General features: G+C 44.6%; 1 protein-coding gene across 1 annotated transcript; it reads left to right on the forward strand.

Annotated features, from left to right (window-relative positions):
- The first annotated feature begins 4,790 nt into the window (after window positions 1-4,790).
- Window positions 4,791-12,033, forward strand: LOC4330691 (uncharacterized). The gene is made up of 4 exons (XM_015769757.3): window positions 4,791-5,518; window positions 6,483-6,851; window positions 6,920-11,355; window positions 11,450-12,033. The coding sequence occupies exons 1-3, from the start codon at window positions 5,261-5,263 to the stop codon at window positions 11,306-11,308; spliced, it is 5,016 nt and encodes a 1,671-aa protein (XP_015625243.1). The 5' UTR covers window positions 4,791-5,260; the 3' UTR covers window positions 11,309-11,355; window positions 11,450-12,033.
- The last annotated feature ends 3,185 nt before the right edge of the window (window positions 12,034-15,218 follow it).

Here is a 15,218-nt window from a genome sequence, read left to right on the forward strand (position 1 = left end):
GAAGAACTCGGCCTTGCTGGCGAAAAAAATCTGCACCGCAGTCACTCACAACTCGGCCCGCTTGTTTTTCCTTCTCTCTTCTTTTCTCTTTTCTTTTTTTTTTTCCTTTCCCCGCCTCTTCCTGCTTTGGAGTATTTGGTCCCTTTGAGCTTTGCATTTGAGCGAGACATGACGCAAAATTTCGCCATAGGTTCATAAGCCAAAACGGCTCAAAAGTCAATCCTTAAAAATAAAATATGTATATCTTTAGCGATTTAAAAGTCTATCCTTTAAAAAGACTCCCATCGGATGTCCTAATAAGTTAAAGAAAAAGCTAAATTTTAAATTTTCAAACTTAATTTTGAGATTGATTTTGAGATATTTTCAACGTAGTTTCTTTTTCAGCATTGACTTAACTCACTCTATAACACCTCACTAGATAAACTAAGTGCACAAGGGTGTGAGAGCTCTTGCAAGGGTTCAAGATAATGCAATGGAGTGCCAAAACCTTACTCTTGCTGCTGGGGAGTGGGTATATATACCCCCAACCACCAAAACTAGCCGTTGGAACCGAAATCCCCAACTTTGTGCTCTACCGGTGAGACCGCCGTTGTGAGGCCGGTCAGACCGGACAACTTTGTAACGGCTAGAAAACTAGCCGTTACAGGGCAATCATTGAGCCCACTCAACCTGGCCGGTCTGACCGCAGTGTAGTGGCCGGTCAGACCGTCCACGGCTCGGTCAGACCGCCGTCTGCTCGGTCTGACCGGTTGCGGCTCTGGCGGCTCTGTATCGCCACCAAAAACCAGACCAGTGCAACAGACCAATGGGGCCGGTCAGACCGGCCTTGCCACGCCGGTCAGACCGGCTAACAGACCCGGTCAGACTGGCCTAAGGCCCACGGTCAGACCGCATGTCACTTTTCAGCTCAACCTACCGTTAGTAAAACGGCGATATCTCTTGACTCGGGTCTCGGAATTTGGCGTTCTTGGACTCTATGGAAAGCTTATTCAAAGGGCCATCCAACCCATGAAAAATCCATCCAAGAAACACAACTTAAGTCAAGGATAAAGGGCTCACACTCCAAAGGATATCCACCGGACATACCCACAAGATGTCACTCACTCCTATTGGACATGCCCACTTCTCTCTTGGTTTAGGACTTGAGAAAACTCATCACACTTGGTTAGACAAGCCCACAAAATGCACCTGCATGCATATGAACTAATATGGCACAAGATCATCCACAAGCTCGCTTCATAGACCCCTCTTGATAGTACAGCGCCTATCTAGTAAATCCGGACTACACCAAACACCAAGACCGGGAAAAGACTAAGAAAACATTCTTAGCTACATTATACCTTTGCCTTGCGCCATCCATCTTGGGGTCAAGCTTGAGCCGAGATCAACACTTGTGACCATCCGGTTGAACCATGTTTATGCCGAGGTCTTGTCTATCCTTTGTCAATACTTTATTCTCATCACAAGTTTGACTTCATTCTTGCCAACATGACGATGTCCTTGGCTTGGTGACCACTAACCCATGGTGTCATTCATTAGCCTCATCGTAGTGGGACCTATTCCTTTTCACACCTCAAAGGAGAATATTAGTCTCAACAAATCGGTTGTCATCCTTCACTTGATGACCAACCGGTTGCATATGAAAGATATGGATATGTTTGTTGAGTATTCATTAACATCACAAGTGTCATATACTCGTATGCAATCTCAAGTGCAAAGATCCGATATAAATAATAGGTGAACAACATGGATCTAGAACATGCACAATAAATGTATAGGATTTGCTCCCCCTAAATATATGCATACAAATAAATATACAAGAGATGCAAGTGTATGCATAATTAGAGAATGACCAATGGGGGTTTATCCTATACATATAGAGAAGGCATATGTAGTAATGATGTAGAGCAACATAAAACATATACCTTCATGATCTCCATGTTCTCAATGTAAATGAGACTAAATAAGATAACATTCGAGTAAACATTAGTCTCACACTTATATATCAATAACATGGAAATCATATATATGAACCTATCAAAAAGTAGGAGATAAAAAGTGGTACATATCGTTTTATCTCCATGCATTTCATCCTTGTCATGATTAAGGTCCATCACAAAAGAATGCATGTCTTCCACATCTCATTATCGGAAATAACCTAGTAGACAACTTATGCAAAAGAGAGGTTAATCCCATAAACATCGGTTTATCATCTATCACCAAAGTAACAATTACACAAATTGTTTAATCCAAGATCTTTCAATCTTTTCTCTCTTTGGTGATGGATAATAACCCGATATAAACAATATAGAGAGAGGAGATGAAAAATGATTTCAAATCAAGATAGAAATCTTATAATAAACAAAATATAGAATAAGCTCCCCCTCAAGATGTGCATACATATGGATATGAAGGAACGCATATGCACATAATCAACAAAGATTAAATAGGAAGCTCACACTATATTTTGGATCCACAAGAGAGGCCAAGTTAGAATATGTGAAGTTTAATACATACCTCTCATCATTTTTACTTCCATATCCAAATAAGACTAGTCAAAGAAAGGCTCATAAAAACGTTAGTCTCATATAATTAGATTTGTTATTAATCACCGAAACCAAATTAAGACACTTGAACTTACAATGTGACATGGTAAGAAAACAAGACGCGAGCCAGCGACCTTCCTCCGGCAACATGACGGTGATAGCCTACCTCTAGTGAGCCCCCTCCTTCTCTCTCCGGCAAGTTTCCTCCAATAGAGAAAATAAAACTTAGGTTAGCAGCCTTCCTTCAGCGGCCCCCTTTCTCCTCCTTTCAGCGAGCTTCCTCTGACGAGCCTCCTCACCATGTTGACGCTTGGCCTCACTGGTACTAAAGGTGTCACCCTACTCATCATTGCCATCGGCTTCTTCAAACTATCAAAGATGGTTGGATAAGGCAATGTTGGCACACATGTATCTCCCCCTTCCTCTCTATCGCCAGCACAATGTTGAAGGTCAAGCTCAAGTTGAGATCTGGGGCGGGCGATGTCTCGCTAGGAGCATCGATAGGTGACTCCTATGGGTGCCACATACCTTTCCAAATACGATGCTGACGTCCTCTTCTGTACCTTCATGTGGTATGTGGGCTTTCGGGGTGAAAACTTAGTTTCAAATGGTCGAAATAGCGACAAAGACACTTTAAATGTTGTGGCCTTCCTGGATGTGCCGCATTGGAGGTTACATGTGGTATGGCTTCCTTGGTGGATGCATTTCCCGTCGAATCAGTTTCGATGAATATACCTGTGACAAGATCCGAGTGAGTGACTACAACTAAGTTATTCTCCGATACTATACTTTGCTTTGGTTCAATGTCAGTTGCTGGCAGTGGTGTGTGTGTTTTTTTTACGGGGAGTGGTGTATGTGATTTGATCAACATAATAATCGGACGTTGATTATAGATATTTGGACGTTGATTATAGATATTTTGTTTTCGGTTTGAGTAAGACATGGTCTACGTACAACCTGTAAATCATTGGGAATAAATAATAGTTATGCAGATATCCAATCGACTATAGCTAAAAAATAAATCTCTACATTTGAGGTGGTATTTTACGTAGTTTTCTTTAATCATTCTATGATTTTGTTCTTTTAGAGGGGTTGGGGACTTCTCCCGTTCATATGTAAAATAGAGTGACGGATTAACATACGATTAATTAAGTACTAGATAAAAACTTATATATATATAGTTGGAAAAAACACATTGTTTAGTAGTTCGGGATGTGTAGGAGTGGAAGTTGGAAACCTTGAGTTAATAACACAACCTAAGAATAGTCTACTTCCTCCGTCCTATAGAAAGACTAACCTAAAATGTGATTGTGGCGTTCCTAGTATAATAGAGAAAATGTCGCATTCTATTTTAGGTTGTTTTTTAGGGACGAAGGGGATATACCCTAATGAAGGACAACAGATCCATCAAGTTCTTTTTAACAAAAAAAATGAATTTACTACAAGCGGACCCTACTTTAAATTATCAAAAATTGTTCTGAAGTTTATAAAGCGATGGAGATGGTTATGTCCCATGACGGTATGGCAGTGTGCGACCAGACACTCTGCCGCAAAAGCCCGTCTCCGCCGCTGACAGCCATCTGCAGATCCGCTAACCGCAAAACACGGGAAACCAGTTTGCAGCCCACAAGGCCCATCTCAGTACGGGCTCCACTCCCTAACCAAAAAGAGAGAGAAAAATAAAAAAGAACAACACGTGAGAGAAGTCCACTTCACAGCCCCGCGGCGCATGTGGGCCGAGAGAGAAAAGCACGGGCCCACCTTCCAGTGAAAAGCAACCCGTGGCAACTCGGTGGCCGTTGCCAACTTCCCCCGCCCCCGCCGTCCACGGCGTGTCGCGCCCCCGGCATCACGCGTCGCAGCCCGAGCACAGCGACCGCTCACGTCACTACCAAGTGGGGCCCACCTACGCCTGGGCCCGCAACGTCAGTGACACGTGAGCGAGAGGAGCGGAGAGGGCACCGCGTACCGAGCCAGCCACTTGTCAAATCCGTCCACCCGCATCCACATCAGCGTGCGAGGAAATCACTACAGACACCACCACTTGCCCACCCGCAAGTCAACAGGACCCCACCTGTCGGTGACCTGTACGGGTGGGAGCCGGCCGCACGCCGCGACTGACAGGTGGGGCCACGGAGCGGCGGTCCGCACAGAGAGCGTCTCCCGTGCGGGCGAGGTGGGCCGCGGGCGAAATGACGGAAATGCCCCCGCTTTCCTCTCCCGAGGACGCCCCCCGCATCGCGCATTCCCCTTCATCCCAATCTCGCTCGCCGTCGTCTCTCTCTGCCGTGCTCCATATAACCATCTCTCTCCTCCCAAATCCGCCTCTCTCTCTTCCCGAATCGCGATTTTTTTCTCCATTTCTCCACCACCCCACCACAGATCGAGACCAAACCCCACGCCGGGTCTCCTCCTCTGACCCAATCCCCGAATCCCCAAATTTGCAGTTGAACCACCAAACTGGTGGAGTCGATTCGGGCGAATTCGAGCTCCGATCTGCGGTTGCGGGAGAGGCGTTTCGTCCATACCGGCGCGGGCGAGGCGAATTCGGGCGATCCGAGGCGTATGGAGGAAGGCCCCGCGGATCCGCTGCTCGGGAGCTAGGGTTAAGAGGCGGCGGCTGCATCGGCGGGGGGCGGGCGCGATCTGGTGATGGTGCGGCGCGGCGCCGGGGGACGGCGAGGAGGGATCGGCGGCGGGGATGATGCAAGGCTATGCATGGGTGGCGCGAAGGCGGCGGTGAGGGTTGCGGCAAGAGTCGGCGTCTCGTTCGGCACATGTGGCCAGTAACTCGCGTAGAGGCAGCAGCTCCACCACCGGCACAGGGACAAGCTTCTCCTCCTCCCCGCTCCTCTGTTCCTCCGCCCCTGACGACCTCGTATCCACCTGCGCCGACGACTCCCCCAGCAGCAGCGCACAAGAAGGAGCGTGTTGATTCTCCCCGTCCAGCTTCATCAGATTCCTTCTTAAAGGTGCCTCCTCTGATGGGATTCGCTTTGATGTTTACAAAGCTTGATGAGATTTATATGAAATTGAGCATGTTGCTGTGACCAAATCGCCTTTGTTTTTAAGCCTAGATAAACTTATGTTTGTAGTTACTTATATCGTTGATGGTAACCTGTGGCATATCAGCAAATTTTCACCGAGTAAATATGGGATGCATTTGATGGATGTATTGGGTGGGTCGTGCTATCATCAAAGTAGTTTAAGATGGTTTTCCATGTATTATTTGATTGAGTCTTTTGGACAGTTCAATTTGACAATTTTTGGCACCCCTACATAAGATTTGTGTGAAGGCGTGTTCTTGCTTGTGTGCATCTCAAAAGCCATTCGAACAATTCATTTGTCTATTTTTTAGGAGTAGCATTTCTTGGATAATCACTGGGCATGATATATCCAAAGAATATATGGCTAAGGGGTGCATGTGGCATTATTTTTGGATCCGTGTGCAGCCCATGATGTAACTTACGGTTTATTACCATCTATCTCTACATCTTCTAATACTTGTTTCATTAATGTATTGTATAAAAACAAGATAATAATAATAATAATAATTATTCTTTTCAAAGTTAGAAATAAGATAAAAACAACCGGAATATCACAATTAAGCCTGGGTGCAAGTATTGGCGTAGACAGCTCGCATTGAATTATGTAACCATCAACTTTACATGATCTTTACTTTCAGATCGAACAAATTCAATGGCATGGCAACTATTGCTATTTCTGTTGCAATTTGATTTTTAGTGTGTATTGTATGTTTCAACAACACCATGATACCATTTTCTTCTTTCTTCTTTCTTTATACAAGTATGCTTATATTTCTTCTATGCCAACATGCATTTTTCAGTGTTTTCATATGCCCAATGTTATTTTGGTGGATACATGAATTGTGTTTTGTCCCTTGTACACATGATAATTTTTTTATTGAATATCCAGGACGGGCGTGAATTCCGTGTTGGCGACTGCGCTCTTTTTCAGGCTGTTGAAGTTCCCCCTTTCATTGGGTTGATACGTTGGATTGAGAAAAAGGAGGAAGGCTTTCCCAAGTTACGTGTAAGTTGGCTGTATAGACCAGCTGACATCAAGCTTAACAAGGGAACACAGCTGTGCGCCGCACCAAACGAGATCTTCTATTCTTTCCACCAGGACGAGACATCCGCTGTCTCACTGCTGCATCCTTGCAAAGTTGCTTTTTTGCGTAAAGGCGTTGAGCTTCCAGCTGGAATTTCTTCATTTGTGTGTCGGCGCGTGTATGATATTGACAACAAGTGTTTATGGTGGCTTACCGACCAGGATTATATAAATGTAAGTTCTACAGTTACCTTCCTTTATTAGAATCGTTTTCTGTGCTAAGGTGTTCAACTCATGACCAGGAGCGGCAGGAAGAAGTAAATCGGCTTCTACACAGAACAAAGCTAGAAATGCATGCAGCAGTTCAGTCAGGTGGGCGCTCACCAAAGCGGCTCAATGGACCGTCGTCTGCCCAGCAAAAGTCTGGTTCTGATGGTGCCCAAAACTGCGGTCTTTCCAAAGGGAAGAAGAGGGACAGGGGTGAGCAAGGAACTGATCCAGCTAAGCGAGACCGTGAGCGTCCCCTAAAGGCTGAGGATGGCGAATCAGGCAACTTTAAGGTGGAGAATCTAAAGTCTGAAATTACAAAGATAACAGAAAAAGGTGGACTTCCACATGCTGAAGCTGTAGAGAAGCTGGTACATCTCATGCAACTTGATCGAACTGAGCGAAAGATAGATTTGCCTGGCCGGGTAATTCTAGCTGATATTATTGCAGCTACAGAAAGTCCTGACTGCCTTGGTAGGTTTGTGCAACTGCGAGGCCTTCCTGTGTTTGATGATTGGCTTCAAGAAGCTCATAAAGGGAAGTCTGGTGAAGCTGGTAGTCCTAAAGAAACTGATAAGCCTATGGAAGATCTTGTCCTGGCCCTGCTTCGTGCACTGGCGAAATTGCCTATTAATCTTACTGCTTTACAAAGTTGCAGTATTGGGAAGTCTGTTAATCATCTGCGAAGCCATAAAAATCCGGAGATACAGAAGAAGGCAAAGTGTCTTGTCGAAAATTGGAAGAAGCGCGTTGATGCTGAAATGAAGTCAAATGATGTGAAACCAGTGGTATCAGGTCAGGCTGTATCCTGGCCAGGCAAACCTGGGTTTCCAGAAATTTCTAGTGCTGGAAACAGACGAAGTGGCTCAAGTGAGTCTAGTCTGAAAAGCCCAGTGTCTCAGCTTTCTTCATCGAAGGCCTTGACTTCTAAACCTGTAGCCGCCGATGCTGCTGCGAAATCGAGTCCAGTGATATCTGGTTCTTCAAAATTGCAACATATGCAACCAGGAAATGCTGTAACCAACTTGAAGGAGCAACCCTCCAAATCAACTGGTGGCACTTGTGGCTCTGAGCTGCCTGCAGTGAAAGAGGAGAAAAGCAGCAGTTCAAGCCAGTCTCTGAACAACAGCCAGTCATGTTCTAGTGAACATGCAAAAACAATCGGTTCTTCGAAGGAGGATGCCCGAAGCTCAACTGCAGCTTCTGGTGTTGCCTATAAAACTTCCGGTAGTTCTTCTCGTGTGCATCGAAGAACAAACAATGGGCTTCTTGGTTCAGGGATCCAGAAAGAAGCTGCCGTGGCAAGATCGTCTTCACTTGATCACTCTTCAGTGCAGGAAAAAGTGTCACAATCTGGCACAGCATGTGAGAAAGGAGCTGACATACAATCAGATCAGGGTAACAGCCATAGATTGATTGTCCGGTTCCCAAATCCTGGTCGAAGCCCTGCTAGGAGCGCAAGTGGCGGTTCTTTTGAGGACCCATCATTTACTGGGAGTAGAGCTTCATCTCCTGTGGCAGACAAACATGAACAAAGTGACCGTAGAGTGAAAATGAAGACTGAAAATTCCAATCCTCATTTAGGCAATGATACAAATGCTGAGTCTTGGCACAGCAATGATGTTAAAGGAGCTTCAGTTTCTGAGGAAGGCGATAAATCACCTCGTGCTATGTTGACTGATGACAGCAAGACAACTGAAGGAGCTGGCAGAGATGTACCTGTTTCACGAGTTGCTTGTTCATCATATGCAAATGAAAAGGGAATCTGTTCAAGTGAGACTGGGCTGACTAAATTGTTCAACCCTATGAATGCTTTGATTGAAATCAAGTACTCTGAAGCTAGTCATTCCTTGCAAGCTGGGGATGATACAGCAATGAATCTTCTTGCCAGTGTCGCTGGAGAAATATCTAAATCTGAGTTGATTTCCTCATCTCCTTCGCCTAGAAATTCATCAGCAAATGAACAGGGCTGTGAAGGAGACAACATTGGGAAGCTAAAAGTGGAATGTGATGTGAGCTTGCCACAGCATGCAGGGCCATCAAATGAAGTTGAGAAAGTCATCTCTGAGAAGAGTGAAAAAAGTGGTGTAGGTTTGGTTGGAAAGGAGCTGCACCGGGAGGATGTTAATATGCTGTCTGTAAACAACTTGTTGTCACAGGGTGACAAGGGCACAACATCTGCTGGATCGTCCCCTCTACCAGAAATAGATTCTAAAGCGAAGACTGAAAATCGTGAAGTAGAGGACACCGATAAATGTTCACATCCACCTTCACGTGGTGATGATGGTGTAAAGTCAAATGCCAAACAACCTATTGGTTTCAAGATTGATACAAACTCAAATATAAAATCATCTACTACGAGTGAATATAGGTCTGCATTTACTGTTCGAGGTAAAGTTGAAGATGGTTGTACAACCAGTTCTGATGTGGGCTCCACATTAGGTGATCAATGTAAGCTGGCTGTTTCAAATAGAAAAATGCTCCCTGCCGAGGAACCATTATGTGGTGGTGACAAACAAGCTCATGGTTTGTTAAAGCCAACAGATCAAAAGCATCTTCTGGGTCTACCATATTATTCAGAACACATTGATAAATCTGGTGACAGTACTGCAAATAAATTGAAATTGAAGCCTTCATTTTCATCATCGACTGTGGAGGTGAATAAGGCTGATGGTTTGCTGGTTGGTAGTAACACGGTGCTGAAAGAGGATGAAAAGAAGGAACATCCAGCTGATGTTACAAAACTTGCTGTAGCAACTGGAGTCAAACATGGTCCAGAAAATGGGATTAGTTCTAAAGAATCAAAAGACAATTCCAGTGAATCAAGCAGTCACACAAGACCTGGAGGCACTGTCTCACAGGAAACTGAACATAGTGCACAACGCAGCTCAAAGAAATCTAGCGATGATGCAGGTGGGAAAGACGACCTTGTCTCATCTGATGATGGTTCTTCATTCTCTGCCAAGACCAGGTCAAATGCCACTGCCAAGCTTGACTTTGATTTGAATGAAGGAATACCTGGAGACGAGGGGCATCTGTCTGAGCCAGCTACCTCTCCTGCTGTGTGTTCTTCAGCGATTCATTTACCTCGTCCTTCTCCGTTTGTATCACCTATTTCAAGTGGGCTGCCTGCTCCAATAGCTGCTCCAGCTAAAGGCCCCTTTGTTCCTCCTGAGAACCTAATAAGGTTGAAGTCTGAGACTGGCTGGAAAGGTTCAGCAGCCACAAGCGCATTTCGCCCAGCGGAGCCAAGGAAAATTTTTGAGATGACTCTCAGTGCATCTGGCATTCTGGTTTCTGATGCTGCAGGGAAAAACCGCCCAGCACTTGACATTGACTTAAATGTTGCAGATGAGCAATTTCTTGAGGAAGACGTCTCTCAGAGTTCTGTTCAGACAACTGGTTCTGAATCTGGCAACACTAGAAGAAGCAATGGTCCTGTACGTAGTGTTGGCTTTGAGCTTGACTTGAATAGGGCCGATGAAGTTGCAGAGAATGGGCAAATTGTGTCTAACACTAACCACAGGGTTGAAGTCCCATTATTATCAAGACCATTACCTGGAGTTTTCTCTAGTTCCGATGCAAATAGCTCAAGGGATTTTGATCTTAATAATGGACCAACTCTTGATGAAGCTGGTACGGAACATGCACCAAGGAGTCTGTCATCTAAAAATACCAGTAGCATACCATTCCTACCTCAAGTCGCTAGCATGAGAATGAACAGTGCTGAAATGAGTAACATATCACCATGGTTTGCTTCTGCCAATGCTTGTGCTCCTGTAGCTATAAAGTCGTTTTTACCTTCTAGAGGAGAACAGCCTCACCCAGTCGAGACAGCAGCTGGAAGTGGAACCCAGAGGATCATCACATCGATGGCAGATGGTGTCCAACATGGAAGTGATCCCAGCCGGACTCCAGTTATTTCAACTTCACCGACTATGATGTTTCACCCTCCTGCTTATCAGTATGCAGGATTCCCTTTTACTCCTAGTGTCCACCTTCAAGCACCGGGGTTTTCAATTGGGTCTACATCATATGCGAATTCTGCACCTGGAGGAATTCCTTATTTCCCTACAATTGCTCCGACGCTTGTTGGCCCAGCAGGTGCATTACCTGCTCAGCATACTCGACAATATGCAATAAACCTCCCTGAAGGAAGCAGCACTGTTGGACATGACAATAATCGGAAATGGGGAAGACAGGGTCTTGATCTTAATTCTGGCCCTGGAAGTGTGGATGTAGAAGTGAAGGACGATAGAGTAACTTTACCAGTTAGACAAAATTTTATTGCGCCACCACATGCCTTTGTGGACGAGCATACGAGAATGTATCAAATGCCTCCAGGTGTTGGAATAAAGAGGAAGGAACCAGAGGGCAGTTGGGATGCCGAACGATCTTCATACAAACAATTGTCATGGCAATGAGCTTTTGCTGGTATCATTTCTCAGCGACTTCGGCATCCAATGAGCTTGTATGTGCTTGCTTCTCGCCTTAAACGACCTGCTTTGTTTATCACCTGCAGCTCTTTTTCTTTTGATATTAAGGTGCTGTGTTTTCATTTGCAGAGGCAGCTGCATGTGGTACTTGGGTTCGTGTACTGCACCCTTGCTGGAATATACAATTCATACATGGATACTTTCCTTGTGATGATGTGAATGTGAGAGGAACGATGCTTTGATGTAATTGCTGTAAATGTTCATATTTCATACTTTCCTGGAAACAATTTTCCTTGGCATTGGCAGTTGCTTTGCTAGATTTTCTTAGCTGTCAGGGACTCAGGCATGCTTCTAATTTGCTTGGGAGGGTATGACTGGAGATGGAAACGGTATAGGTCCTGGGCCTCAAGAAACATCTGAAGCCGCTGTAATTAGGTTCAGTTTGTTTGTTTTTAGTTTCTTATGACAGACCAATTTTCTCTTTTTGGAGCACATCTGCAGCCTTACATATGATTTAGATGTAACATGTATTTTATGTGGAAACGTTACATCTGTTTGCCCATGTAACTCTAGTGGACTATCCTGGGGGATGACACTCGATCTGCAGTTCCTGAATGCCTGTAAAGCGCATTCTGGTGTATCCATCGGTGCCTTGCAATGGTTAAGAAATTTAGTGGACCGATAAGCAATGATCTGTTGCTATTTTTCAGTCATTGAGGTTCGCTGATGGTTTCTAGGCGCTTTCTGCGAGGCAAATTATTTTGTTTTTCATGTCAAAAAAATATTTTGTTTTTGAAATAGTTCAATATGCAGGTGGTTATATTATTTGCTGCATGCCTTCCTCTACCTGATTACCTCCAAAGTTGTTGGTCGTCCTCGTCCATGACGCTTCCTACTGTGTAGATGTTTGATGACTAGAATGCTGTTGTCCATATTTCCTGACATCTCGCTGTGGCTAGCTCCTTGCTGGCTGGCTCGATTATGTATGGCGTGTCTTTTAGTTCTTGGTAAGCTTAATTAACCTGATTCCTCTACTAATTAATACTACCAATAAAAATCAACTCAACGGAATGTTTACTTCCATTCCGACCATAGAATGATCAAATAGTCTGCTGATTCGTGATTGCCGTACAAATTTCTGTAACCTGGCTAAAATAGTCTGCTGACTACTGTACAAATTTCTCTAACCTGGCGAGGAAATCAGGAAAGCCAAAGAAAGATTATACTCCTATGAGCAATTGAACGAGCCGAAGGGGAAGAGAAAACGAAGCACGAAACGGAAGGGAAATGCCAAGCCAAAGGACACGGACGGTCGCTGTCGCGGTCCCCGGGCAGGCGGGGCACACTCGCTAGCTGACACGAAGCCACGAAGGCAACAGGAGAGTGATGTGACGAGCTCTGGACGCCCCCTTTAATCACGCAACAGCGGCAACCGCTCCGCGCAGCGCAGGACGGACGAGACGTCACGGCACGGCACGGCACGAGGCGCGCGGAAAAGCAACAGGAGAGAAAGCCGAAGGCGACAGGGGGACAGTCGCGATCAGTTGTGGTGGTGGTGGCCCCCCGGGCCGTGACAACGCTGCGTCCACCCCTCCATTCTGCCGCTCTCGCCTCGCCTCTCTCTCCTCCGCTTCTCGCCGAGTCACCTGTCCCTCTCTCCTCCCGGTTTATTAAAACAGTGGAGCACTGTGCTTTTGCTGCTGCTACTGCTGCTTTGGAACAGCAGTCTGCGTCGCCGTCGCCCACCGCACGTTGCACGTAGCTAGTCCAGTCGTGTCTCGCGAGTGGCTGCCGCTCGCTTTCATCAGCCCGTGTCCCTTTCCTCAGCTGCCTGTCTTGCTATAAAGACTTGGACTCGATCAGCCTTGTTTTCCCCCCGGATGACGAGTCTTGAGAGTGACCACGCAACGTAAGTCAGCAGTTGTTACTGTGCTAATGGAGACATTGTTTACTCAAACAGGAGACTCGAGCTTGCTTGGTGGAATTACATTTTTTTAACCTTATAAGAAAATTTTCGAAAATAAAAATGTTCTAATATCACTACGTAGAATAATTTATTTTAAATATTTAGAAAAAAAGATTTATAATAATAAAGAAGTTGTACATTCATGACCCCCACTAACTAAACCGGGCTCGGATCTTGCAATAAATAATTCTAGCAATCTGTTATGAGAGTTTAAAGCTAAAAGTTTGACTTCGAATTGTTAGCATAAATTCAGCCTGTTTAAAAAATAGACAGGAGAACTTGTACTGTGCAGACAGTACTTTTCTCTCACTAACAGGATTTGCTTTAAACCTACCAATATAGCACAAGCGCACAATTGCGTTTCTTTTCAGGGGAGGAAATTGTGCTCCATGTCTTTCTTTTTTTTTCTCATGGGCATAATTAAGTGGAGTCTTGTGGTAGAGAGAGGCGTTGGCCCCCCAAGCTTTACCTTGTCAAAGTTAGAAAGCGAGGGTTTGTTTGTTGGTACGGTATGGTTGGTGGGGAAAACTCCTCCCACTTGAATTATTAACGCAGCTTGAGCCTTGAGATGCATGTGAACGTGATAGAGCTCTTTGCTTTACGTGGCTGTGGCTAATGTACTCGCGATGTGACCGTAAACTCAAGAAATTCATACTCCAGCTGTCCCAAAAGTTCCCTGGAAACATCTCACTTCGGACTACTGACTTTTATAACTTGTGCGTATGGCTTAATAACTGATCACCACGTCACTGAATAAGAATAACCAAGTGGAAATTCTGAGCAGACTCTGAGCTTCTTCATGTGTTGAATAGTAGTGATACTAATCCGGGGTCAACCATGTTTGCGACTCAGGCAACTTTTTTCTTCAAACTTTCAATTTTTTCGTCACATCGAACATCACATCGTTCTAATTCCTTTAAACCTTCAATTTTAACGTGGAACTAAACACAGTCTCACAAACCTTCAATTTTAACGTAGAACTAAACACAGCCTCACAATAGCAAAAGCTGAATCATTTCACCCACAAGGCACGAAAATGGCCAAATGTGTTCCCCGGTCACATGTTTGACCGAACCTTTACGCGACGAGGCAGGCAGCAGGTGGCGGAAGACGCGCGTGGCTCGCCACCGAAACCGAAACACACTAGAGAAGATCACCGCATTGGAGTAGTAGTACACCAGTACACTACTCCCTTCGTTTCACAATGTAAGTCATTCTAACATTTCTCATATTTATATTGATGCTAATAAATCTAGACATATATATTTATATAGATTCATTAACATTAATATAAACGGAATTGCTAAATATTTGTTGACAGATTTTTTATGGCTAAATCTTTCACTTTCTAAACCGTTGGATGTGTCCTAAATTCATACTAACAGTTTAATACGCATCAAGATATGTGCTTTTAGGAAGAAAAACAAAACCATATTTAGGGATAGATCATGTGACCTCATGGGATGAAGGCGTGACTAACCCATTGGGCTACTATATTTTTATGATCTAGATTGAACTTACATCTTATTTATACTATAATTACATGCGAGTTTACATATGTAATTATAGTATAAATATAGTGTAATTATGAAAATTACATTGTAATTATGTTACAGTTACATTTGATAGATTTTTAGGCTAATTTTTAATCGAATGTTGTATAGATAATCCTTAATATGAATGTGAGAAATGCTAAAATAACTTGTATCGCGTGAAACGGAGGGAGAAGTACGCCCGGGCACCCACACCCACTGAAATCGTTTCGCTCCCATCCGATTCCGCGCCCCACAACCATGCAGAAAAGCGAGATCTACTACGGGTGACCCCACCACATGGCCGAGGGAAGGGAGGGACGGGAGATCTACCCCCTAGTGGGGGAATAATGTTTGGTCCCCTTTGGTCTCTCTCTGTGTGATAAAAGAAAGAGAGAGC

The sequence above is a fragment of the Oryza sativa genome, chromosome 2 (assembly GCF_034140825.1).
Source record: "Oryza sativa Japonica Group chromosome 2, ASM3414082v1".
In the NCBI taxonomy this organism is placed as follows: Eukaryota; Viridiplantae; Streptophyta; class Magnoliopsida; order Poales; family Poaceae; genus Oryza; species Oryza sativa.